This window comes from Myotis nattereri (assembly GCF_964212035.1).
Source record: "Myotis nattereri genome assembly, chromosome: 14".
Taxonomy (NCBI): Eukaryota; Metazoa; Chordata; class Mammalia; order Chiroptera; family Vespertilionidae; genus Myotis; species Myotis nattereri.
Window position 1 is genome coordinate 47406007 of NC_138089.1, and position 26127 is coordinate 47432133.

A 26127-nucleotide genomic window follows, 5' to 3' on the forward strand; every position below is an offset into this window, starting at 1 on the left:
GGTTTCTAAAAATAACATTAAATGTAAAGCAACAACAACAATGACATAATAACAATAATACAGAAATGTTTAAAAGTCTCTTGTAAATATGTCCCAGAGACAAGCATTGTAGTTTTTGTCTGTAAACCTTTCCATCTTCCTTCATGTACATACATGCATTCCAGTATATCACATATCTGTATTATATACACTTTAAAATTAGCATTGGTGCCAGGACAGTGTGGCTCAGTGGCTGAGCGTCAACCCATGAACCAGGAGGTCAAGGTTGGATTCTAAGTCAGGGCACATTCCTGAGTTGTGGGCTTGATCCCCAGTGTGGAACGTACAGGAGGCAGCTGATGAATGCAGTGATTCTCTCTGATCATTGATGTTTCTATCTCTCCCTCTCCCATCCTCTCTCTGAAATCAATCAATTAAATATATATATTTAATATATATATAATATATAATTATATATAATATATATAATATTTAATATATAATATTTAATATATATTTAATATATATATATTTCTCCCAAAGTAGACTCTGAGACAAAGATTTGAGTGGACATAATTTATTGGGAAAGTCACCCTGAAAAATAGAAGTGGGGAAAATGAGATAGAGTTGAGAGAGAAGTCCAAAAAGGATGATCTAACAAGCAGATTTTGGCCATGAACAATTGGAGCTCAATTCTGCTGGAGAACCCTGTGGAATGCACCTCAGACAAGGATGTTGGAACATTTATACTCCAACTTCCATACTTTGTTGGTGGTAGTTTGCCTTTGGGGTATTAATTCTCCGGCAGCTTGGTCTGTGCCTGTGCACAGATGAACAACCTTTGGAAAAGGCAGAGCAGAGAGGCCCCCTGCATGTGCTGGTATGACTCTGGCAATGGTGCCTGTGACCATGACTGTGTTGTAATCACATGAGCCAAAGAGACGTGCTGCGGTACGCTACGATCTTCAAGCATCAGCTCCAATCCTGTCCTGCATGCTGTTCTTCAACTAGCTTTTTAAAAACATCAGCAATGTATCTTGGATACATTTTCACGTCAGTACATGGACACGTACTTTTTGTTTTTAATGGCACCATTCCTCCCTGAATATTATAGGGGGCTAGTTGATCATTTGAGTGAGAGCAATGCCAGTTTTTGTTCTCATTTTACTGTGTGAACCTAGAGGTACATTAAATAGTTCTCCCTAATACCAAGAATGATTTAACTTCGAAAACAATGTGTCTCAACCTCTTATGTGTACAAGAATCACCTGTAGATCTTGTGAAAATAGTGATTCGATTTAGCAGTACTGGCCTAAGACCAAACCATGCTTTGAGTTCAAGGTTCTACACCCAAATGTACACTGTGAAAATATTTTTATAAGAATCTGAAAATTTTTCATAAGGATAGACATATCGAACCCGAGTTCAGTATGCAGGGAGGATGTAATTTTCAGCTACAAAATTGCTTTGGGACCTTGGGCAAGTCTTCTGTGTCCTCTGAGAAAACCTTGGGCATTGTTATCATCCCTGGTTCTTAATATATTATTTTTTGATCCAATGTCTGCATTCCTGGGCTGTTAAAGAGAATATTCTTCTTGTCTGCTTATATCTATCAATGTGTTGGACCAAGCTAGCCTATAAAACCAGATGTAAGGTATGTCAGAATTCCAGAGTATTTACATTTATACATTATCACTACTATTATTAGCTAAAACTAAATGAGTCAGATCACAAGCCTAGATGTCTAATATCAAACTTAAAGTATCCAAAGGAGAATTCTAAATTTCTTAGTCTGCCATGTCTTCGATCATAATAAACAGTGAATATGTGGGTGAAGACCCAAATGTCAAAACCCTGAGGTCATCCTTGAATCCTCCTTTCTCAAATGCCTCACATCCTGGCCATCAGAAAGTGTGCAGTCTACCTGAAAAACAGAATTTTTTAACCCACTTTTTACTACCGCTATCTCCACTGTTGTTTTCGTAATCCCCCTCCTGACCTATGCAACATCTTACCAGCTAACAGGAACATGGTCCCTTTCTGTTCTCTTACAAACATTTCTTTTATTAACAAATCAGATCATGTCTTTCCCCACTTAAACTCTTCAATGCTGTCCCAATGCACATAAGAACATAATCCCAGGCCCCAGCATGTAGGCACAGCATGGCCTATGATGCCTTATTTAATCTGGCCCCTTTGTACCTTTCCAATGTCATTTCATACCACGCCCCCCTAGCTCACTGTGCCCCAGCCCCACTGGCCTTTTTGCTTTCCCTGGTGCCAGGAAATGCTTTCCTTCCTGAAGGACTTTCCACCTGCCTGGAAAATGTTTTCAATCCTATGAATTTCATACTGCTGTTCTTTTCAGTGAATCTGATATGCATCAATCTCTTCTCTGTGCCAATGTTATCATATTTAGCCATTGTTAAGTCTTACTTTGGCAATGTCTAAAGATTCACAAGGAAAGGGAGGTGGAAAGAAAAAAAAATAAAAGGAAGTCAAGATTTCAGTTCTTGCTGCCCTTCCTACCTGTCTTCTTTGATTTCTGAATTCCTGTATGCTAAACAGGTAGTTTTCACAGAAGAGATAGTAAATTAAAGACCATCAGCTGTAAATAGATACATTTTGACTTAATGCTTTCTTTAATATGAGCTTCTGGAATTGATGCAGTTACCTATTCCCTCAAGTGCTTAATTTTGTTTCCCATTTACTTGAGAAGAAAATGTAGGCAGGCACAGCAGCTTAAGATTAAAAAAGAGAAGACATAGATATTAACATCTATGAAGTGTCTCTTTAATCCTCACAGTGACTGTACAGTAACAGTATCCTTCTTTTAAATGACAAGGAAATGAAGAATTCAGGAGATGAACTTACTAGTCCATAGCTGTAAAGCATCCACACGTGTGTATTTGTGTGCATATATACATACATACACATATACTCACATATACATATATAATATCTCCATGTGTATAAACTTATGTATAGCTAATGTGTCAATGCTTCTAGTTTTACAACCAGATCAGAAGTGGAAATCCGTGGCAGTTTTCATTGTATTGTCATCTTTTAATCATTGGAATCTGTAAAAATAATTTTAAAGAATTCATGAGTTCTCTATGAGAATTTATAAATTTGGGGCTTTCCTTTCTATGACAGTCGGAAAAAATGTATGAGAGCCTGTTTGAGGTCATCTGGTTGACTAGATGGTGCCGCTGCCTGCGTCTGTATTGACGTGTCTAATCATATAGTGCCAGGGAGACCTAGTGTCACTGTCTCGGGCTAATGGGGAAAGAATGAGGTAGACCTAATCCGTAAATGATGCTTTCAAGCCAAATGAAAGCTGTTAGCGTGGCAAGCTATGCCCAGATGAAGGTTTCACAGCAATCCAAGTAGATACAAGTGGTGGAAGGGGTAGAATGTCATGTGGCAAAGAGAATGTAACCTGTGAATTTCAAAACTATTGGGTACTGCAGCAGTCAGTAGCATATTCACGTCGTAAGTGGCAATTCAGATTTGGCAAAACGTCATCGTCCATGATATTAAATTAATGTTTTAATTAAATTGTATTGGTTATGCAACTTTGCTTTTCTGCACTTTTAAAGTGTATTTGGTTTAATCGTTGCAATTCAAGCTATAAACAGAGGCATTTATATCCCATAATTAAACGTTTGTACATATTTAAGTTCTGCTTAATAAAAATAACCAAATCAACACGGGGAGTCTATTATATATCCTATATAATAAAAGGCTAATATGCAAATCGACCAAACGGTGGAAAGACCGGTCACTATGACACACACTGACCACCAGGGGGGGCAGACACTCAACGCAGGAGCTGCCCCCTGGTGGTCAGTGCACTCCCACAGTGGGAGCACTGCTCAGCCAGAAGCCAGGCTGACAGCTGGGGAGCGCAGCGGTGGTGGTGGAAGCCTCTCCAGTCTACGTGGCAGCACTAAGGATGTCCAACTGCTGGCTTAGGCCCGCTCCCCTAAGCTGTCAGTCGAACATCCCCTGAGGGCTCTCAGACTGCGAGAGGGCACAGGCTGGGCTGAGGGACCCCCACCCACAGTGCACAAATTTCATGCACTAGGCCTCTAGTATTTCTATAAAATCTATGATGTATATCATAACATACAGTGATTGATATGTGATGTATATTTTTTCTTCTTTAAAGGCCTGGTACCAGGGGGTATCTCAACCATGGCCTGACAGGTGCCTTCTTTCACAGATGATTCTTCCTTTAGGCAGCTTTTCTGTGTGTTCTGGGATGCCAGGGCAGCCCCCTCACTGAAGTGTAACAATCAAAAAGCTTTCCATATATTTCCAAGTGTCCCTCGGGGGACAAAATTGTGCTGTTTTAGAATCACTGATCTATGCATTACTCAACTATCGTGACGGCTTATTCCATTATTACTATTATGGTTCCCAAGTGGTGATTGGCAATTCCAACCTCCCTTCTACATTTATTAGTTTGCCTTCTACCTTAAGGAACTCCTCCTGTATTTAGTTATTCACTTACATGCGAAGAGCCTCATAGATTCTTATTTTATTTTATGGGTTACAATCATTACTTACATTTTGTATATTTATGCTCCAATGTTTTGAATAGAGCTCTAATGAGGTAAAGATAAATGATGGATATAAACCAGCTGCTCTTTTCTCTCCTCCTTAGCGGAGCATATTAGCTAATTTTTGCAGTTCTTTTCAGGTATTAGGGTAATCCAGCAGAAGCGCCGTTGTCTCAATGGGTAGGTGCCAGTTCTGCCTCAATGACTCATTGAAGTGGAGCTGAAGGAGCGCCAGTCCCTTTCTCCTTGGAAGCCTGGAGTGTTCTATTGTTCTTCACTTGTGCACAGAATGCCAATGACTCTAAAGCTGGGGGGAAAAAAGACTCTTAATGAGTTTCAGCATTTTAATGTACTGCAGGTTCCCAATTGTATGAATTTAAGAAGCTTAGCAATTCGGTATCTTCTGAATAATAGCATTTATTTTATACTCTAAATACTCCCAGGGAAGTCTGAAAAACATTGTAGCTTCTTTGGTATAATAGCTTTCTTTGCTGGGCTAATTGACTTGAACAGTGGAATTGCTCCTTAAAAAAAAGTCACACAGTTTTGATTAATGAGCCCAGTAATAAAGCATTAATCGTTTTAGCTCATGAATGATAGGAACAGTATTCTCCCCCCCCCCCATCCTATTCCTAGATTCTCTTGCTGACATAGTGGCCATGTGTTAGGATCTCATCATCAGTTTAACCTGCCCGTCTCCACATAACTTAATAGAATGTCTGCTAAGTTTGCACCTATGAGGAACTCAATGGGGCAGATTCTAAATAGCAATCATTATTTTATTTATGAACATGACTTACTTGTAGTTAATAGCTATCCGTTTTTGAAATGCCATAAAATTATTTCTATAATTTAGTAATAAGTATAAAATGAGTTACTGAGCTTCCCCTCTGTACCTAGAACTCTACTAAATTTTTAGTGTATTGTATCATTGATTTCTCACAGTAACACTCTGAGGTTATTAGTAGTATTATGTCCACTTTAAAGTTCAGGAAATTTGGTGAGAAATGTTAATAACTAGTTAATGTCAAAGAACTAATTGGTTAATGTCAGAGCCACCATGTTACTATCTGATTATATATCATTCCTACTCAATATTTTCTCGAGGTTTATGAATAAAATTATTTTTTTTGAGATTAAAATATATAAATAGGTTAGCTCAAACTGAAATTTCTAGTTGTCTTAGGACTTAACTTATTCCAGGGTTGTTGTTTTTATATTTCAAGAATTAATTTTCATGTTTATTATGTAGCTGAGACACCATTTAGGAATAATTTAGATGGTCTCATCACCATTTTGAGGAAAATAGAATTTCAGGTGATAGACTATTAGAGAATCTGCAAGGCAAATGTCTACATTCTTAACTATACTAATGTATTGACTGAGGTGAAATGGCTCTTTATTAGTGAAATGTAGTTGTAAATTATCCACTAGACTCAACTCTCTATGGTAGGCAAGAATCATCGTCCTATCATGTTTGTAACCTCAGGATTTAGCTCAGTGGCTGACATAGACTGGAACATTAAATGTTGAGTGAGTGAATAAATAAATGGTCAATAGCAATGATGTGAAAAATGAGTGGATGATCCATTTAGTAAAGTGCCTGGACTCAAAATATGCAAATCAACAAATGACTGGGACTCATATTAGTGTTGTGACCCTAAGTGCCTCCAATTTTTCAAGCATGCCAGTCTACTGAAGTTTCCTAGAGATAGAAGGCAGGGGGAAAATGAGATGTATGCATTCCTTTTTCATTGACCTTCTAGGCAGTCTTGGTAAAATCGTTTAGCTCAGTGAAGTCACATTAAGAATAAGACTTACCTCTTTCCACGTATGAGTTTTGAGAAGTTTATAATTGATATATGTGTCACATAAAAGCTGACAGTGGTAATGGAAGTTTCTCTTTTAAGAGGCAAATTGGTTTGTCTCATTTAAACACCTTGGGCCCACGGTTGCAGCTTCGCTTTGCTATTTCTCTGCCAGGATCACAATGTTAATACAAGAAATGGACACGTGACACTAGGACCTAGTAAGCTTCCTCTCCCGACCTGCCCCCTGCATTCTTGCATTGATAAATTGGTTTTCACCATGGACTATGCACACGCGCACACACACACGCACACACACGCACACACACATGCATGCACCTTTTCTCCAAACTGATGTTAATGATCATAAGCCACCAAATGTTTGGTAGCCTGTTTTGGCTCTTTTGGAAAGACTGTAATTAAATAAACCGAGGACATGCCATCTTCCAGTTAGACAAACAGCATTCAAATGTACAGCCAGATTCTTAAAAAGTGTTTCCTCTTCCTCTATCACCTGTGAAATGTACATGTCCTTAAAAAGTCAGTTTCTTGTGAAATTGATATTGGACAATTTTTAAATAAAAGTGGATTCAAGCAAAAATTCCATGCAACAGCAACATTTTGTACACAAAGCTGTGATTTTTAACTTTATATTATTTATTTCTATTTCTATTATTGCCCAGCCAGCCTTATAAGTAAGACTTAACTTTGGGTCTTCTTTTGCTAATTCATTCCCTCAGTATGATTAAGTGATTTCCAGTCTCAGAAAGGTAAATTGTGCTGTCAAGTAGATTTACACATTGAACATCTGTATGAATCCATCCAATGGCAGCTCCTTCACCTTGACCTGTCAGAAAAAGTTGTGAGCCAGTTATTAAATACACTTCACCTATTTTGAAATCTCAGGCCTCTGACTGAAATAGATTGGAATTTGAATTCTAGTTGGATTTCTTAATAGCTGTGCGCCCTTGGGCAATTGCATAGCTTTCTCACGTGTAAAATGAGGACATTAACTGTATCTACCTCAAGAATTATTTTAAGGAATAAAACCACAATAAATTTAAATAACTTTTAATCATCGTGCTTAGCACATAGTTAGCATAAAATAAATATGAGTTGATATTTTACTATAAAATGGTAATGGTATGAATCTTATCTAACAACAAACAATTTATGTGACTTAATAATGTTAATCTTATGTAGCAATAATTATTTTCCTATAAATATGTCTCATGCAATATTTGAGATGTACTTACACTAAAAAACTTGTTTTTTATTTACAGGAAATTTATATTTAACAGGGTATCCTGTATTTTGTCAGGGTGCTCTAATTTCATGGGACATAGTGTTTGCCACATGAGCTCCCTTGTATAATTCCATGGATCACCATTTGTGCTGTGTTCTGGGGGTGTCATTGACATAGAATACAATGAAAATGGTTGCCCTTTAGTGGAACTATATGTCCCTAATACCTTTTAACATCTCAGTGACACGTTTCTTTATATACCAAATACAAAAATGCTTTGTATCTGTTCGATATTGATGTTATGATTCTTCCAGATGGTTTTAGTAGGGTTCCATAATAAAGTTCTGGTTATACTCATGTCAATTTCATAACTCCAGCTATCTGATGGAGGATCATGGTCATTACCAACAAATCATGTGACACCTTTGCATCCCAGAGTTCACAGCAGGCTCATAAAAGAGAGATTCCTGGAGGGTCACTTCAGAGAAGTGAATCAGACGCTGAGAAAATGTGGCGTGATTTCTTTACAATATTGAGTAGTTCTCTATAGTTTTGTTTCCTGTTCTCAGTTTTGACTGTCAGGACCCTGAGTACAACACCAGACGTATTTGTGATACAGTACTATATTACAATAAAACTATAGAGAGATCTCAATATTGTAAAATGTTAATTTAGCATTTTCTCACAGGGCACACCATCACGTCAGGGCTGATAGCTGGTGATACTGAGTTCGAGTTCATGAGGTGCATGTGGAGGGAGAAGTCAAGGAAAGCCAGGAATCCAATCTGGCCACCTATCCCAGGACCACAGGTAATGCCAATTCAGTTATAAAGACCCCAGAGGCCCATTCAGTCATTCACTGCTCACCTCAACTCGAGGCTGCTCGATTGATGTAGAAGAGCTCACAGCAGCCTTAAAGAACAGGCACAAAGAACGAGTGGTTCAGGTTGTCCTGAGCACTCAGCATCGTTCCATAGTCAGGTCACTGCCGAGTTTATTATTCAGAATGAAACCCCTCCAACTGAATTTGGGGATGTGAACTCCAACCTCCACTGCTATGCTTACATTAAATTTGAAATAATGAAATGTTTCTTTTTCAAACATGTGTTCCTTAGAGAAATCGTTCTTATTGGTGTTTATTTCAAGAAAATTACTCTTATTGGTGCCTTGGGAGGAAAACCTAGTAGTCAGCCTCCTAACTCTAGCGCCGTGGGAAACTAGGGGAGGAGACATCACCCTGTCTTTTAGTGGAGCCAGAAGGCAATTGAAAACATAGGGCAGCCCCCTTCACTGCTTAGCAAAGAGAACAGAGCACACATTTATTCGGCATCATTTAGGGACAAGGATAAGGGCCTACTTCTTGGCAGTCCTTTACTTTTTCCTTTGCTCTTTAACGCATTAGCTTGGAGGTGTGCTCCCAGAGCACCTATCTTAGGAGAAGGCTGTGCACCCCTTTCCCTGCTCAATGGCCATGGCTGTGTGGCGAGGGAATGCAGAAGTCCTCGTGTGGAGGTCAGAGCTGAGCCTGCGTCTTACTTTTTCATAGCAATACAGATTTGACAGAATTAACCCATTGTATTAGATAGGGTTCTCTAGAGAAATAAAACCATACATATGTATGTGTCTGCGTGTGATTTTTTTTAAAAAATATGGAATCTGCTCATATACTAATGAGGGCTGTCAAGTCCCAAGATCTGCAGTGAGAAGGCTGGAGAGCCAGGAGAAGCCATGACATAGTTCCAGTGTGAAGGCCAGCAGGCTTGAGACCCGGGAAGAACCAATGTTCCCGTTGGAGTCTGAAGGCAGGGACAGAGCAGTGTCCCAGCTTGGAGGCCAGCAGGCAGAAAGATTCTTTCTTAACTCAGGGGAGGATCAGCCTTTTTTTCTATTCAGGTCTTCAACTGATTGGATGAGGCCCGCCCACATTAGGGAGGGCAGTCTGATTTACTCAGTCTACTGATTCAAATGTTAAACTCATCCAGAAACATCCGCACAGATCATCCAGAATAATGTTTGACTGAATATCTGGGCATCCTGTGTCCCAGTCAAATTGGCACATGGAATTAACGATCACACACTTATGATACTGAAGCAAATCTGGCCAGAATGGCAGGCTTCTTCCAGGTCTCAGCTAGAGGTGCTGTAACTCCTATAGCCATGCTGCAAACACGCTGAGAATTCTCCAAGAGGGTGAGGACATCTTTTTACAAAGTTGGTGTTAAACTAGTTCTAAAACCTCAGATGCCTTTCAGCTTGTTAATAAAATAAGAGGCTCTGACTCTGCTTCTTTTTTCAGGCTAAGAGAAAACATTTAATTTTTATTATTAATATTTTTTAATTGCTACAACATTTAAAATAGATTGTGTAATTAAGAACAATTGCTCCTTTGTCTTGCCATTGATTTTTTTTTTCTTTCTACAGGTAAAATCCAATGAAAAGCAATATTTATAGGCAGTATCCAGATGGTGTAGTGTGGTAGAAAGAGTATTAGATCAAGAGTAAAAAATATATATCATTTATAATGTTGTTTATTTACTTACTAGCCATGTGACCTTGGTAACCTTCTTAAGATATCAGAAGCAGCTTTCTCATGTGTAGAATGGAAATAATAACTCTTGCCCTATCTACTTCATAAGTAATTATAAGGGGCTACATGAAATAAAATAACCCTGAAACAAGTTGAATACTATAAAACTCTCCCTATGTAAAGTAATAATAGTATTATCTTCAGTCTGTATGAATACCTGTGTTTTTAAAGTGTTACAGTCACATGTTCACTTTAAGGTTGTTTCAGACTTCCTCAGGGTATTTTCTGGATGTTTTATCACAACTGCTGAAGATAATTCATCTTATAATGGCTCTGTCCACCTAAACAGTTAAAAAATGACTATAAATTGGTTACACACAATTTTGTGATTAAAAAAGGACTTGAGAGTATAAAAATAAGCAAAAACTAACAACTTAGTATTATATGATGATGGGAAAAATAGGCATATAGTTCCCTAAAAGAGTGTTACTTCAAGTTTGGTTCACCAAATGATACATTCCCACAATGAAATAAGCACAAAAATTTAGAGTAAGCATTCAAAACCTTTTATAACAATTTCACACTAACATGACGTTTAATCCAAATGTAATTTGGGTCCATTGAATGTATAATAAAAATTACAATTTGCATTTTTCATATATGTTAATTTTACTTTATTAATATTTCTGTTGTATTTTGCACAAATATTGGTCTGTGACAGATTGTAAATAAAGTGGGTCTCTAAGCCAGGTAGCTTGGGAAACGTTTTAAAATCTCTTAATGCCAATAACTACTTCCTGAGTACTTAATGTAGTTTTGTCAAACGTGTGTTAGTAGATTATCTTGAAATCCTATTCTGTTAACCACCTTTTTTGGAATCATGTATATTTAATAACCATAATGCATACCCCCAAACACAGCCCCAGACATAACCTTTGACCTAGATATGGGCAACAATTTTTTATCCTTCATTTGTATCCATTTGCTTAGCTACCTTGGAATGTTTGAAATTCTAAAGTTGTTTTAAAGTGTTAAAAAGCAAATGAGTGCTAATAAATCTTATTTTGGCAGTTTGCATACACAAAAAAATCCAAGAAAAGTGAAGTCATTTCCGGAAAAGAACTTTACATATTCTTGAGTGAAATGACTTGTGTCTGTTCTCATTAACAATGGAGATGGTATTTTTCTAACTTTTTCACCATCTTTTGAGAAAACTAAGTAATAAATCAAGAAATTTCAGTACAGATGAAAATTATGTGGAAATAGCCTAAAATGGGGAAATTATGGTATCAATTACTTATGGGGTCAATTAAATGTAATAGATGTATAAATTGCAGTCATAATACTTTTACAAACTAGTACATGCTGTAAAGTATTCATTCGGTGACTATCTAGGAGATGCTGGCTAGGAACTCTTTTTATTATTTTTCCATAGCCTTAGCTCTGTAACTAAAGCCAATTGATGAATAAGCCCAAGTGACTAAAACATAGACTTCAAAGATATTTCTTTCTGTCTGTATTAATATTCCTTTGAATCACAAAATGCTGTCTACTGGTCATTGGATTTTATGAGCAGAGGCAGTGCCACGAATTGGTAAGAACATTGGACCAGGTATAAAGGACGTGGGTTCTATTTCTCATGTGTTACTAATTAGCTGGACAACCTTGAGCAAATCATACCCACTCCTCTAGCTTGTGTTTCGTTCTCTCTGTGAAATGATCAGATTGGTTAAAATGCCCTCATAGACCCATTCTGGAGCTAAATGATCATAAACATTTAAGGTAAAAATATTTTTTAAAAGTTCTTTAAGATTGCAGTGATCACTGAAAAGTTCAGAGGAAAGTGCTCTTTGGTTCATGGTGCCAAAGAATCTTTTAAGTCAGCATCTATTTATATACACCCGATACATAAATAAAATTGAAAGTAAAAATATGAATGTATGTATTATTCAAAAGTTCCTTCTATGCAGAAATTAAGATCTATGCTCAAGTCAACAAATATATTCAAGATGAATACTGCATTTCAAAGGACAGAATTTCTTAACAAGTAACACTGTCCAACACCATATTCTTTCTGTGAATACAAATTAAGGAATGACACTGTCCAATGCCTTATTGTCTCTCTAAACACAAATTAATGAGTTGGCCTTACCGTTTGAATTTGGATTCAGAACATAGCTTTCCGGGCGATCCCTTATGTACCAGGTTCTGCATGTTTATTGCACACCATTTGCTGCAGTGCATTCTACACTTGGGGAATTTAGAAATGGATTTTAATCAGGACAAATTGGTGCAGTTCTGCCTACAGAAAATGAAAAGATCCGTACAGTACTCTGTATAGTGTTGTTGGTTGCTTATGATTATTTAGCCTGATCAAGGACACAGGAGAGCAACATGTTGGGCAAATTTCATTCTATTCATGGCACCACCACATGTTGCAGCCTGCTCTTCTGGAAGCTCTGGGTTAAGGCAGGAATTCCCAAGTTGTGGGACATGTATCTGTCTCTCATGGAAACTTGAGTTGATATAAGCGTGTAGGGTCCAAAAATCAGATCGTAAGAAAGTGTGTTTTTTTTATTTCTTTCTCAAGTATTATTTTTCCCAGGAAAATAAAGAATCTGGTGCTCATGTGCTTCTGACACATCTTTTAATTACAAATCTCATTTGTTACTGAGAAAGAGTCAATCACTGGGGTCAAAATCTTCTGCAAACAAACATCATGGACATGATTTAATAACATTGATTTATTCCCTATTTTTACAGTAATCTATGCAAAGTTATGGTACCGACATCAACTTATATTTTGAAATAAATTTATTTATACCCAAAGGTATGTTGAGATTAAAAAAACTTTTTATGTAAATAAAATAATATCACATCACCAGCAGAATGTTCTAAAATGATATGCAAATGAATGAAGCTTGGGAAACATTGGGCTAGTGGAAAGTACACTGAGTGGCAGATAGGAAACTTGGTTGCTAAATCTGCTTCTAACTTTGTCAGTAATTATTGGATTGTCCTGGGAAATAATGATGAATCTCTCATGCTTCTATTTCCTCATAGCCCAATTAATATAATGATAGTTGCCCAGCTACCGTTGGAGTAACAATGTGAAGATTAAAAATAAATGCTGGGTCGTGAAATCTGTAAGTTGTATGTGCATGAGGTTCATTATTATGTATCTGAAACACCACTTTTAAAAATAGATATATTTTTATTGATTTCAGAGAGGAAGGGAGAGGTAGAGAGAGAAATATCAACGATGGGAGAGAATCATTGATCGGCTGCCTCCTGCATGCTCCCTACTGAGAATTGAGCCAGCAACCTGGGCATGTGCCTTGACTAAATTCTATCAAACCCTGGACTCTTTAGTCCCCAGGCTGACGCTCTATCCACTGAGCAAAAGAGGCTAGGACAGTGGTCGGCAAGCTCAATAGTCAACAGAGCCAAATATCAACAGTACAACGATTGAAATTTTTTTTGAGAGCCAATTTTTTTAACTTAAACTATATAGGTAGGTACATTGTTATTAACTTAATTAGGGTACTCCTAAGGCTCGGGAAGAGCCACACTCAAGGGGCCAAAGAGCCGCATGTGGCTCGCGAGCCGCAGTTTTCTGACCACGGGGCTAGGACTAAAACACCACTTTTTCTTTTCTTTTTTTTTTTCACCATCCCAGCAAAAAATCCCACAAAAACCAAACCATGGTCATTATAATTTAGGAAAGGAGGGAAGGATAATATTATCTCTGTTTTCTTTCTATGATCATACCACTTAGTGTGTGTGTGTGTGTGTGTATGTATGTGTAGAGAGAGGAGAGAGAGAGAGAGAGAGAGAGAGAGAGAGAGAGAGAGAGAGAGAGAGAGATTATAGTTGTATATTGTCTACAGTTATACTATTGCTAAATACTGAAGTTGTACTGTCTTTTTCTGATTGATTATATGTTTATTTTTACTATTTTCCGTGGTGATAAATAAATATTTGAAAACTAACCTATGTTTAAAAATGAACCTATGCCCAGCTGGTGTGGTTCAGTTGTTGACTTATGAACCAGGAGGTCACAGTTAGGACTGTGGGCCTGATCCCTCTTAGGGGATGTGGGGGAGGCAGTCGATCCATGATTCTCTCTCATCATTGATGTTTCTCCCTCTCTCTCCCTCTCCCTTCCTCTCTGAAATCAATAAAAATAAAAGATGAACCTAATAATAGATCTTATTAATATTAAAGCTTACTAAAAATATTATGGACTATCTGAATATTTAGAGCTGTTTTAAAAATAGTGGATTTTAGTTTCATACCAGAATTGTTACTTGACCTTAAATAATATTTGGAATCTTGCTTATTGTGTTTTTCCTTGTGATTAAAACATTAAATTTTATACAATATCAAATTCTCTGCAACATATGATACCAAGTTTTAACAAAAGATATTTTACTGTTATGTAATGTCATTTCCTATAGACTTCAGGATTTCTCTTTTATTATTTAATCTCACTTATTCTTGAAGTTAAGGTTGTTGTTTTAGTTAAAATATAATGGTTCAATGAAATAACATATATTTTAATGTTAATAACTAATTATGTCAGGTTATTTTGAGACATACATACAACTAAGTTCAAATTTATTAATTCATTATGTGAAAGAGAACATTCATGTACATAGGAATAATGCTAACAGTTGTTTGGTTTCCCATTCTATTAAGCAAAACTTATTTAAGCACTATTGTTGCTGGTTTCGAAAATGATGGGCATCACAATTCATTTGCATATAAATATTCATCGATGGTCTAGGGCAGCGATTCCCAAACTTGAGTAGTCATCACAATCACCTGAAAGATTTTTCAAAACGCAGACTACCTGGCTCACCCTCAAGTTTCTGATTTAATAGTTCTGGGTGGGGCCTGAGATTTGGCACTTTGGGCAATTCCTGCATTGATGCTGAAGCTGATAATGCTATTCTATGACCATGCATTTTTCCTCATTGGTCTGGTGCAAGGCAGTATAGCAGGACAGTGAAGCTCAAGAACTTTAGCGATACCCCCAGATTTCAGCCCTGGCTTTCATACTTACTAGCTTTGTAACTTGGACAAGGTAGGGATCAGTTTTGTCATACTAACAATTGCCTGGCCGGTATTGCTCTGTTGTTGGGCGTTGACCTATGAATGAGGAGGTCACGATTTGATTCCCCCATCAAGGCACAGACCAGAGTTGTGGGCTTGATCCCCAGTGTGGGGCATGCACGAGGAAGCCAATCAATGATTGTCTCTCATCATTGATGCTTCTCTCTCTCTTTCCCTTCCTCTCTGAAATCAATGAAAATATATTGTTAAAATAGTAATATATATATATATATATATATATATATATATATAGAGAGAGAGAGAGAGAGAGAGAGAGAGAGAGAATATTGAATGAAATAATGCATATTATAAGAGTTTAAAACAATGCCTAAAATATTATTAGCACTTGGTAAATGCAACCAGAAGTGATGGTAATTAGAGTGGTAACAGTAAAAGTAATAGTTAATAGTAATAAAAAAGAATTTACTTATTTACCTTAGTTCAATTGCAATAAAAGTTCATTAGTCTTTTTTAAGGAAGGCTGGACAGAAAGGTTGCTTTTCATTGATGATATTGTTTCTATAACAGCGGTTCTCAACCTGTGGGTCGTGACCCCTTTGGGGGTTGAACAACCCTTTCACAGGGGTCGCCTAAATACATCCTGCATGTCAGATATTTACATTACAATTCATAACAGTAGCAAAATTACAGTTATGAAGTAGCAATGAAAATAATTTTATGGTTGGGGGTCACCACAACATGAGGAACTGTATTAAAGGGTTGCGGCATTAGGAGGGTTGAGAACCACTGTTTTATAGGAAACATTCTGGCAAGAAGGGAATTCAGTGAAGAAAAGCAATTAATTCCCTAAGTGAAAGAAATTTCAGGACCATGCTAAAGTAGAGTCCAGTTTACCGTTTAATCAAATGTTTATCCATTTGTGCAGTCATTTTCTCAATATTTAGAACTTACTGCATTTGTTTCTTTCCTTCCTTAGCAACAAGAGCAAGACCCAACAAACCTATACATCTCAAATCTCCCCATTTCCATGGATGAGCAGGAACTTGAGAATATGCTGAAACCCTTTGGACACGTCATTTCTACAAGAATACTAAGAGATGCTAATGGAGTCAGCCGAGGCGTTGGCTTTGCCAGGTAAAACAATTTCTTTGTATATTATTTATCTTTGCTCCCCATTTCCTCTTAATTCCAGGGCCTTTCTAGCACAAGGGCCCAAAGCAATAGAAATTTTAAAAGCAGTTTATCAAACTCATTCTATGTATTTTTGCTTCAAGACAGAGAATCCCAGTGTAATTATAAATAGGTTGTGCTTTCTAAAATATGTACATGGAATGTTTATATGTGTCTGGAGTCATAATGATATGCATACTGAGTTCCCAAGCATCTCTCTGGCTAAAGATCAACAAAATCAGATGCTGCCAATTTCTGTTGGGGATAATAAATGCCCAGTACCCCAAAGCTAAGGAGCCATGTGGTGAACGAAGCATCCAGATGGTTTTGCATTGATTTCCAAAGAATGAGATGATAGTGTTTCTCAGTCAGCAGAAGAAAGAAAAGAAAGATACAGAGAAATAGGACTTTTTGGGAAGTCAAGGAACACAAAACTGTAAGAGGAGGTCAAGAGGGCATTTGCACTTCAGAGGCCCTGGCTGTGTATTTTTTGATGTTTTACACAGAAACAAAAAAAGCAGATTGCACTTTTGTCATTGTCATAAAAGGAAGACTAGTTTTTACTTAACTTTAAGGGAATGTTTATAAAAGAGGGTCTTAGCCAGGAAGAGAATTAAGATGGTTGTACCTGCTGTGCTTTCAAGAAAAACAAAGCTAAAGAAACCACAGAGAAGAAGAAACTGCTCAACCACACACAAGAAAAGGAAAAGCTGTGTCTCCAGGTCTTGGTGCGTGTATGTCTCTGGCTGACTTCACATGGATGAATGGATGGATGTTAGTGTCATCTGAAAGTCAGTCCATTGTAGACAGGAGTGTCCACTGTGATGAACCCTGTCATCAGTTGGCAAACCATTCCAAATCAACCCCTGTTAACCCACATTGAAAGACAGCACATGGTAGGGTTTTTAAAAAATCTTTATTGTTGAAAGTATTACAGATGTCCCCATTTTTTTTCCATCGACCCCTGCCACCCCTCACACACCCAGGGCTTCACCGCACTATTGTCTGTGTCCAATGGCTATGACTATATGCATAGAAGTTCCCCAGTTAATGTCCCCCCCAACCTTGTTGGCATCTCTCTGATGATTAGTGACGTTGAACATTTTTTTCATACATCTATTGGTAATGTCTACTGAGGTCCTTTGTCTATTTTTTAATTGGATGGTTTCTGTTCCTAGTGTTGAATTATGTGAGTTCTTTTTATATTTTGGAAATTAACCCCTTATCAGATGTATCATTAGCAAATATGGTCTCCCATACAGTGGGTTCCTATTTCTTTTTCTTCTTGTAATATGTTTTAATTGATTTCAAAGAGAAGAAGGGGGAGAGAGAGAGAGAGAGAGAGAGAGAGAGAGAGAGAGAGAGAGAGAGAGAGAGAGAAACATCAATGATGACAGATAATCATTGATTGGCTGCCTCATACACAACCCCTACTGGGGATCTAGTATGCAATCCAGGCATGTGCCCTGACTGGGAATCGAACCGTGATCTCTCAGTTCATGGGTCAATGCTCAACTACTGAGCCACACTGGCCAGGCAGTGGGTTCCCTTTTCATTTTGCTGATGGTTTCCTTTGCTGTTCAGAAGCTTTTTAGTTTGATGTAGTCCCATTTGTTTATTTTTTCCTTTGCTTCTCTTGTCCTAGGAGATGTATTGATGTAAATACTGCTATGTGGGATATCTGAGATTTTGCTGCCTAGGTTTCTTCTAGGATTTTTATGATTTTGCAAGTTACATTTAAGTCTTTTATCCATCTTGATTTTATTTTTGTGTATAGTGTAAGTTGGTGGTCTAGTTTCATTTATTTGCACGTACCTGGCCAGTTTTCAAGCACCATTTATTGAAGAGACTATCTCTATTCCATTGTATGCTCTTGCCTCCTTTATCAAATATTAGTTGACCATATGGTATGGGTTAATTTCTGGGTTCTCTGTTCTTTCCATTAGTCTATATCCCTTTCTTATGCCAATATCAGGCAGTTTTTATTACAATGATTTTGTAGTATAGTTTGTTATCTGATATTATGATCCCTCCTACTTTGTTCATCTTAATATTGCCGAGGATATTCAGTGTCTTTTTTGGTTCCATATAAATTCTTAGAATATTTGTTTTAAATCTGTGAAATATGCCATTGGTATTTTAATAGGGATTGCATTCAATCTATAAATTGCTTTGGGTAGTATGGACAAATATCACATGATCTCACATACATGTGGAATCTAATGAACTAAATAAACTGGCAAACAAAATACGCCCAAAGCATGAATGCATGGAACAGACTGACAGATCTCAGGAGGGAGGGCTGTGGGGGGACAGGAAGAGATTAATCAAAGGACATATGTACTTATATGCATAGCCCATGGACACATACAATAGTGTGGTGAAGGCCTGGGGTGGGATGGGGGCCAGGTGGAGACGAGCAAAATGGGAGACATTTGCAATACTGTCAATAATATATTTTTAAAGAAAGATAGCAGCCTGGCCAGCATGGCTCAGTGGTTGAGAATTGACCTATGAACCAGGAGGTCACGGTTTGATTCCAGGTCGGGGCGCATGCCCGGGTTGCAGGTTCAATCCCCAATGTGGGCATCCAGGAGGCAGTCAATCAATGATTCTCTCTCGTCATTGATGTGTCTATCTCTCTCTCCCTATCCCTTCTCTCTGAAATCAATAAAAAGTTAAAAAAAAAAAAGAAAGATAGCAAATTGTAAATGTAAATGTTAATTGATTTCTGTCTTGACTTCCCAGAGGTCATGGACCATGCCTTTAAATTCTTTATATTCCTCAGTGTTCTACACATAGCAGACCAGTAGATGTATGCAAGGTACTTGTTTGATGATTTTGAAGAGAATTGGGCAAAATGAGGAAAGTCTCCCTGACTTGAATGTATGCATGAAACATTTCAGTTTTCAGAACACTGTTAACTGTTGGTTTTCATGGTCAAAGCAGAAGTGGTGTGATTAGCTCTGCTTTGCCAATGTAGTCATTCTTGGATAGTGCACGACCTGCAGTTGGAAGTCTGACCAGTGTGGGAGTTCACTGTAATCACTGTTATGCTTCACACAGCAAGCACATTCCTTTGGTTCACCCCCACCTCTCACACCCCAAAAAACTCTATTTAGAAAATTAATTTCTCCTTCATTTGTACTCCTGCTGAGAAATGAACATTTTTCAAATCAACAGAACATACTTTCTAAGAATATCTATGGTGATTTTTTTTAACAAAGGATTTTTTTTTTTTGTACTAAGTATATTAGTTTGTTAGGGCTGCCAGGACAAAATACAAACAGACTGGGTGGCTTAGACAAAATAAATACATTTTCTCACAATTCTAGAGGCTAGAAATCCAAGATAATGATGTCAGCAGGTCTGGTTTCTCCTCCTTGTTTTATAGTTGGCCTTCTTCTCCCAGTGTCTTCAGCTGGCCTTCCTTTTGCTTTGAGTCCTAATCTCCTCTTAAGTAGAGATTGGGTTAGGACCCACCCATCTGACCTCATGTTAATTTAAGGACTCCTTTAAAGGCCCTGTCTCTAAATGCAGTCACATCCTGTAAAGGGTGAGGATTCCATCCTGTGAATTTGAGCATGGGACACAATTTAGCTCATGACATAAAGATTGGGCTGTTCATTTCTCTCATCTGTATCTTCTCTGCTCATGTTGAGCCTGCTTAAAATGAAGAATATTTTCCTTATGTGCAGAACCGAGCGATGCACACTGTAAGTGGTAAAATTATAATCACAGTATGTGTTGTCATGAAATGGTAAAATCTGTATTTTTTTTTTCTTTATAGAAACTGAATGAGGATGGGAATTTTAAATTATTATTTTATCTTCTCTGAATGTATCCTCTCAGTTTTTATGTGCATTTTGAATTTAGATGTCATTAGAGATTCTTTAAAAATGCAAATCTGATCATGTCAGAGGCCTGCTGACTTCCTTTCCACATGGCCTGAGTAACTGAATTCAGACCTCAGACATCATTATCCCTGACATCATTATCTCCGACATGGCTCATCTTTCTAGCCTGTCTTCCTGCCTCTCTTCCTAGACATAAGCTGCCCTTCTCCACTATTATATGTGACTCTTCCTCTAGTTTCTGCCTACTCACCCTTCAAATATAGGCTTAAATGTCTTTTCTTTAAAGAAAACTTCACTGATTTCCAGCTCTAGCCTACAGACAAAGTTAGGTTCTCATGTTACAGTTTTTGTCAAAGTTGTGTCTTCTTGTTGTCTTTTTAAAAATAAATTTATCACAATCATAATGAATTCACTAGTTTATTCCTTCACCCACTGGATTGTACATTTACTGAAGTCAAATTTTCTTTTTTATTGTTGGATGGATAGATGGGTGAATGGTAGATTGCATAATTACCTTTCTATGAAGGTTTTGAATGACTAAATTCCAAGCAATGAATTTTAAAACTTTGAGCTCTAAATATGAATTATTGGTCACATTTCAATACTGAAACATAGGTCTCTGGACTCTAAGTTGTGCATTTTCCAGTTTCGGAAAGTGGCATGTGGATTGAAAAGGAAATCTTAGGTTCAAAGCAAGCCCATGATTTCTCATGTCTAAGAAATCTCAAGAAAAATCTGGCTTGCCTCTCTTGTAAGAAGCCAGGAAGCTGAAACAAAATAAGTATTTCATTCTCCATTATCTTAGGCCTGAAATTTCAAGAAGCAGGATCCCATGTGATTTACCAATTGGAGGGAATGAGAAAAGAATTTTGGCTATTGCGTATGTAAATAGACCTGCCCAAATTCCTACTTCCTCACACTTCAATATGTGCTCTGCATTTTCTCAAACAATTGCAGCTACTGCTTTAACTAACTTGATCATACACAAATGAACTCTTGCACACATTTCCGGCTTTTAAAATACTGTCTTTTTCCTCCTCAGCCTTTCTTATTAGAAGCTCACTTTCTGAACCACAAAACAGAAATACTTTGAGTCACAATTTCTGAATTCGTCCAAGGATAGTACATAGCTATAGCGAGTCAGAGAAGACAATGGATTACATGTAATGGATGCCTTGGGACAATGGTTCTCAAAGTGTTGTTTCTAGGACAGCAGCACTCCCTGGGAAATTGTAGAAATGCACATGCTTGAGCCCCACCTCAGACTGCATCAGCAATGAGTGGGGGGTGGGTGGGGTGCAGCAGTGGGTTTTAACAAGCACTTCAGGTGTCTCTGATGCTCTCTAAAACTTGAGAGCCTAAGGGCATAGGTTCTCAGAATCATCAGGAGGCGCTGTAAAAACTCAGATTGCTGGACCTCATTCTTAGAGATTTTTTCCAGATGGAGTGGATTCCTGTTGACGCCCCTATCACACTGTCCCACTTTCTCCAAGAATACTCACCATGAAGCCATCTCTCTCCCTGTTCCTCTAGGGAGAGACTGAGCCTTATATTTCTTAGTATCTTTCCTAGAACCTAGAATGGAGTCTGATACATAACTGCCCCCCTGCTAAATTTTTGATAATGAACCAATGAAATCACTTTAAGTTCTTTGTGGGTTTGTTTTTTTGTTTTGTTTGTTTTTTTACTAAAGCAATATGCAGAGAGATAGCATTTCAGGAAAAACCAATTTTGAGACATTAGAAAAATCAACAGTAGCATTAGCCCAACTATTCTTGGTTCACAAATTATTTCTTCCTCCAAAAGTTCACAGTGCCACTGGCATTATTAAATGAATCATAATTGGGAGAACAGCTAGCCTTTAATGTGGTAGTGAATTGTACATAGCTCTTGTATTTTTTACCACCTCAATTCATGAAGCCTGAATCATTTTTTCATCAGGCTTCAGTTTGAATATTACCACTGGTCACTTCCATCCACCAGATGTGGTCCTTGATTCGTGTGTAAGAGATCCTCGAATTGTTTTGACTAGAAAGAAAACCCCACATTATTATCTTACCCTAAAGCTGCACATTAATCTTCTTTGATAACCATCTCTTCAAAGTAAAGGTAGTAGAATCTTCATTTTATATTTAAAACACTGAACTTCAAAGCACTGATGTGAATGCCAGTAGGGCGCACAGACAGCACAATTACAGGCTTTCCGAAGTTCCAGAAGCACTAGATAGTGTCTGAAATTACAGACTTTTTATTTTATTTTTTATGTTTTTAACTCTCTTGTAACTTAAACCAATTCAGTACGACCCACCCCCCCTTCAGGCAGCATTTCATAGCCAAGTCATAAACCTCTAAAAACAGAAGTTTATGGTGGGAATGCTGATAGTCAGACAGACCACTACTGCAGGGCTGGTGGGTGCCCACAGACTCCCTTGCCTTAGAGGGTGTGGATTAGAGCATAAATCAGTCCTGGCCTGGAGGGACGGGACTGTCTGTTCGTCTTATCCATTTCCCATTCCCAGAAACATGAGACCGTTTGTCTAACAAAAATCACATTGAACAAGTATTATGAGAGGCTGGTAAAGCAGGACCCAAAGCAGAGAAGGGATGGGGGGTAAGTACTCCCCATCCAGCTTCAACATCTGGGAACATAGAACCTCTTTAAGAAGTGCATTTACTGTCCCCTGGTGAGCTAAAGAGCGTGAGAGACTGCTGAGCACAGAGACCTTTGTATTTGTAGTATTTCCCGCCCCTCTCCAGTGCTTTTAATTTGATTCTCATGGAGTTTTTGTTTGAATGACTTTTAACACAGAGGAAGCCCTATGTCTCAATTCTCTTAACCAAATGAGCAAGTTTTCCAAATAATTTCAATTCTTCTTTTCACAAAGTAAAAAAAAAAATATATCAGTTATGGTTACAGGCAGACAAATATCAGCCAGATTATTGAAAATCAATATAAATAGAGGATTAAAAAATTATTTGTATTCTTATAACTATGAATATCATTAAAATTTAATTGATTTGCCATTTACTGCCTGATCTGCTTGCTCCCTATCTTTCCTCAGCTGGCGAGATAAAATGAGAACTCTGGTTCAGAATAAATATAATGAAAATATAGGAATTTTAAAAATTATAAAGCAAATTGCCAAAACTTTTTTATTGGGCAATATGCGCTTCTTTAAAATGACTGTCTAGCCCTTGCTGGTTTGGCTCAGTGGATATGTTTAAAGAGGGAAGGAAAACATACTAGTATGTTATTGTTTTGTGATTATGAAATTGAAATGACCTGCCTCTGTAGAATGGGAGGGGGTTCTGAATATGACTTACCCATGAGAAACTGAAATGGGAGAACTCTGTTGCCCTAGATTGGAAGAGGTGGCCATTCAGTGTGCTCTGGACCTGTAAGATCTCTTTGCTCTCCCTGCTCTAAGCACAAAACATGGCAGGGACTCTTGGGCCATCCAAAAGCTGTGTGCCTTTGAAGTAGGCTGTCTGCTTCCAGCCAATAAAGAGGAGGAACTTGGACATATCGTTTGGACTACTAGTGTCAGTCTCTTTATTGAGTATCTTTCTTACATTCTCAGTTTCCTGTGAGTTGGACCCATCTACTTTCTGTGTGGTTATGAACACAGGTCTATGGGTCAGAAACAACTGAGCTTTCATCTTAATTCTGTACGTCCTATCTGTGTTCTAGCACTAGTTATTTAATCTCTCTGAGCCTCCTTTCCTGATATATAAGACATATTCATTCATTTATATTCATTCAGGTCATCTGATAAATATGTCTTGTGCACTGCTAATATGCCGGTAATTATTCTAGATGCAGTAATTCAGAGGTGTACACAAAAGATAAATATCTGCTTTCATAGGTGGATATTGTACTGAATCGAGACCAACAGCATGCAATCAAACAAATACTAAAATATCAAATAATTGAAGATACATGAAAACAGAATAAAACATAGGGGTGCAGTGGAGAATATGGCAGAATCAGAGGCTGAAGTCAGGGACAGGAGAGCCCCCTGAGGAGAGAGCATTTAAACTAAGATGCAAATGATAAAGAGGAACCAGCCAGGAGAGTCTCTTGGTGGGGTTGGGGAGTGAAGAGAGCATCTTTGGCAAAGGAAAAAGGGAACAAAAGATCCATGGTGAGGCCAAGTTCACATATTTGGGCAGCAGAAGAAAGGCAAAGTTGTTAGATCATAGAGGAAAGAAAAGAGATGTAATCTCTAACAATATCTAGGACTGGAATATGATTGCAGCTCAAAAGACTGATTAAAAGTGATGATGCATTCCAGTGCCTTTAATGGCAGGCTTTCTCATTGGTTTCTTTCCTTATCTCAGCTTTAATTTTTCAAATTTAAGTTTCTCCTATTTCTGTACCCAAATTCTTTTTGAAAGCATGAACTTATGGTTAAAAGAGAAATTTAGCTTATGATGTATCTAGGTAAGGATGTGTCAACTCAGGCAGGCAGTAATCTAAGCTAGAGAGAGAAGTGGCTCCTTTATTGAGTGTAAGAAACTTTCCTCCCTTACATATTTTCTTGAAACACACAGCCTGCGGGATAATGTTGTTTCATGATTATTGATAGTTTTATGATGTAGCCATCAGAGTGTGGGCTGGAAACAGAATTTTGCCCCAAATGGTTCAACTGAAGAGACTAGAATAAAAGGAGTATTTACAGAAGTGTGGGCAGAGTTAAGGGAACTGTCAAAGGAATATTAAGACACTCAGAGATGAGCAGCAGGAGGAAGCCTGTACCACCATGAGAGCTGACAGCAAGAGGAGGAGTGTTTCCAGAGCCCAGTGAGACCCCGTGCTTTGGAGCAGGGGCTGCCTGGATGAGCCATAGAGAGAGAGGGATACAGCTCCTGCCAGAGAGGCAAGTGCCAAAGCAGAGAGAATGAGAAAGAGCTGGTCACATTCTCTCTACTTTCCCTAAGTCCCCAATGAAATGCCATCGGATAAGGGAGCAAGATGATACCATCCATAGAAAGCTCACTTCTTTGGGGCATAGAACAGAGCAGAGAAGACATATGAGAAGAGGTAAATGAAAAACACAAGTACACATGGATAAGCGAACTTTTACCCCCTCTTGACTCCATCATGAAAAAAAAAAAAAATAGTGCAAGGTCAGCAATAGCTAGCATCTGCTTCTTGCCGTGGGATTGGCACATGATACAGGTTGGTAGGAATGATGGCGGACTGGCTCTCTGTAAAGGAGACAACTGCTCAACTCTAGGCCGTGGTGGCTGTGATGTCTTTTTTTTCTGATACCAAATATGTGTCATTTTCCCACAATTCTCCAATTCTCTGACCATAACTGGGAGTGCAACAATTCAATTCAGTTCTGACTCTACCCGGAGTTATCGTCAGACTCCACAGGTTTAAGGGCTTAGTCTCACAAAACTGTCCCTGGGCTACCCACACTTCTACCAGGCCAACTGCAAATTCAGGGCTTCCCATGATCCCCCTCAGATTTGAGAATTCACTGGAGCAAACAAGAGAACTCCCAAAAACACTTCATGTATGTATACCGGTACATTATAAAGGATACAACTCAGGAACAGCCAAAAGAGATGCACAGGCAACGGAGGCATGGGGATGCCTAAGAGCTTCCCTGCCCTTTCTAGGCATACCACCTTCCCAGAACATCAATGTGTTAATCAATCCAGAAGCTCCTGAAACCTGTCCTTCAATGGTTTTTATGGAGGTTTCATTGATTAAATTATTGGCCATAGTTGGTAGCGATCCATCTCCAGCTCCTCTCCAGTCCCTCCAGAGGTTGGAGGGTGGAATTGAAAGCTGAAAACTTCTGATCACTTGGTCTTTCTAGTGACTGGCCTCATCCTGAATCTTTCTAGGGGTCCCAACTTGAGTCATTTCATTAACATA

General features: G+C 38.1%; 1 protein-coding gene across 19 annotated transcripts in view; it reads left to right on the top strand.

Annotated features, from left to right (window-relative positions):
- RBMS3 (RNA binding motif single stranded interacting protein 3) overlaps window positions 1-26127 on the top strand; it is a gene marked incomplete at both ends in the record, with an annotated part of 935783 nt that overhangs the window by 687109 nt on the left and 222547 nt on the right. For all 19 annotated transcript variants that reach the window (XM_081105840.1, XM_081105826.1, XM_081105837.1 and 16 more), the window contains one exon: window positions 16184-16341. In XM_081105840.1, coding sequence (XP_080961966.1) covers window positions 16184-16341 — 158 coding nt within the window. The remainder of the gene's footprint in view (window positions 1-16183; window positions 16342-26127) is intronic.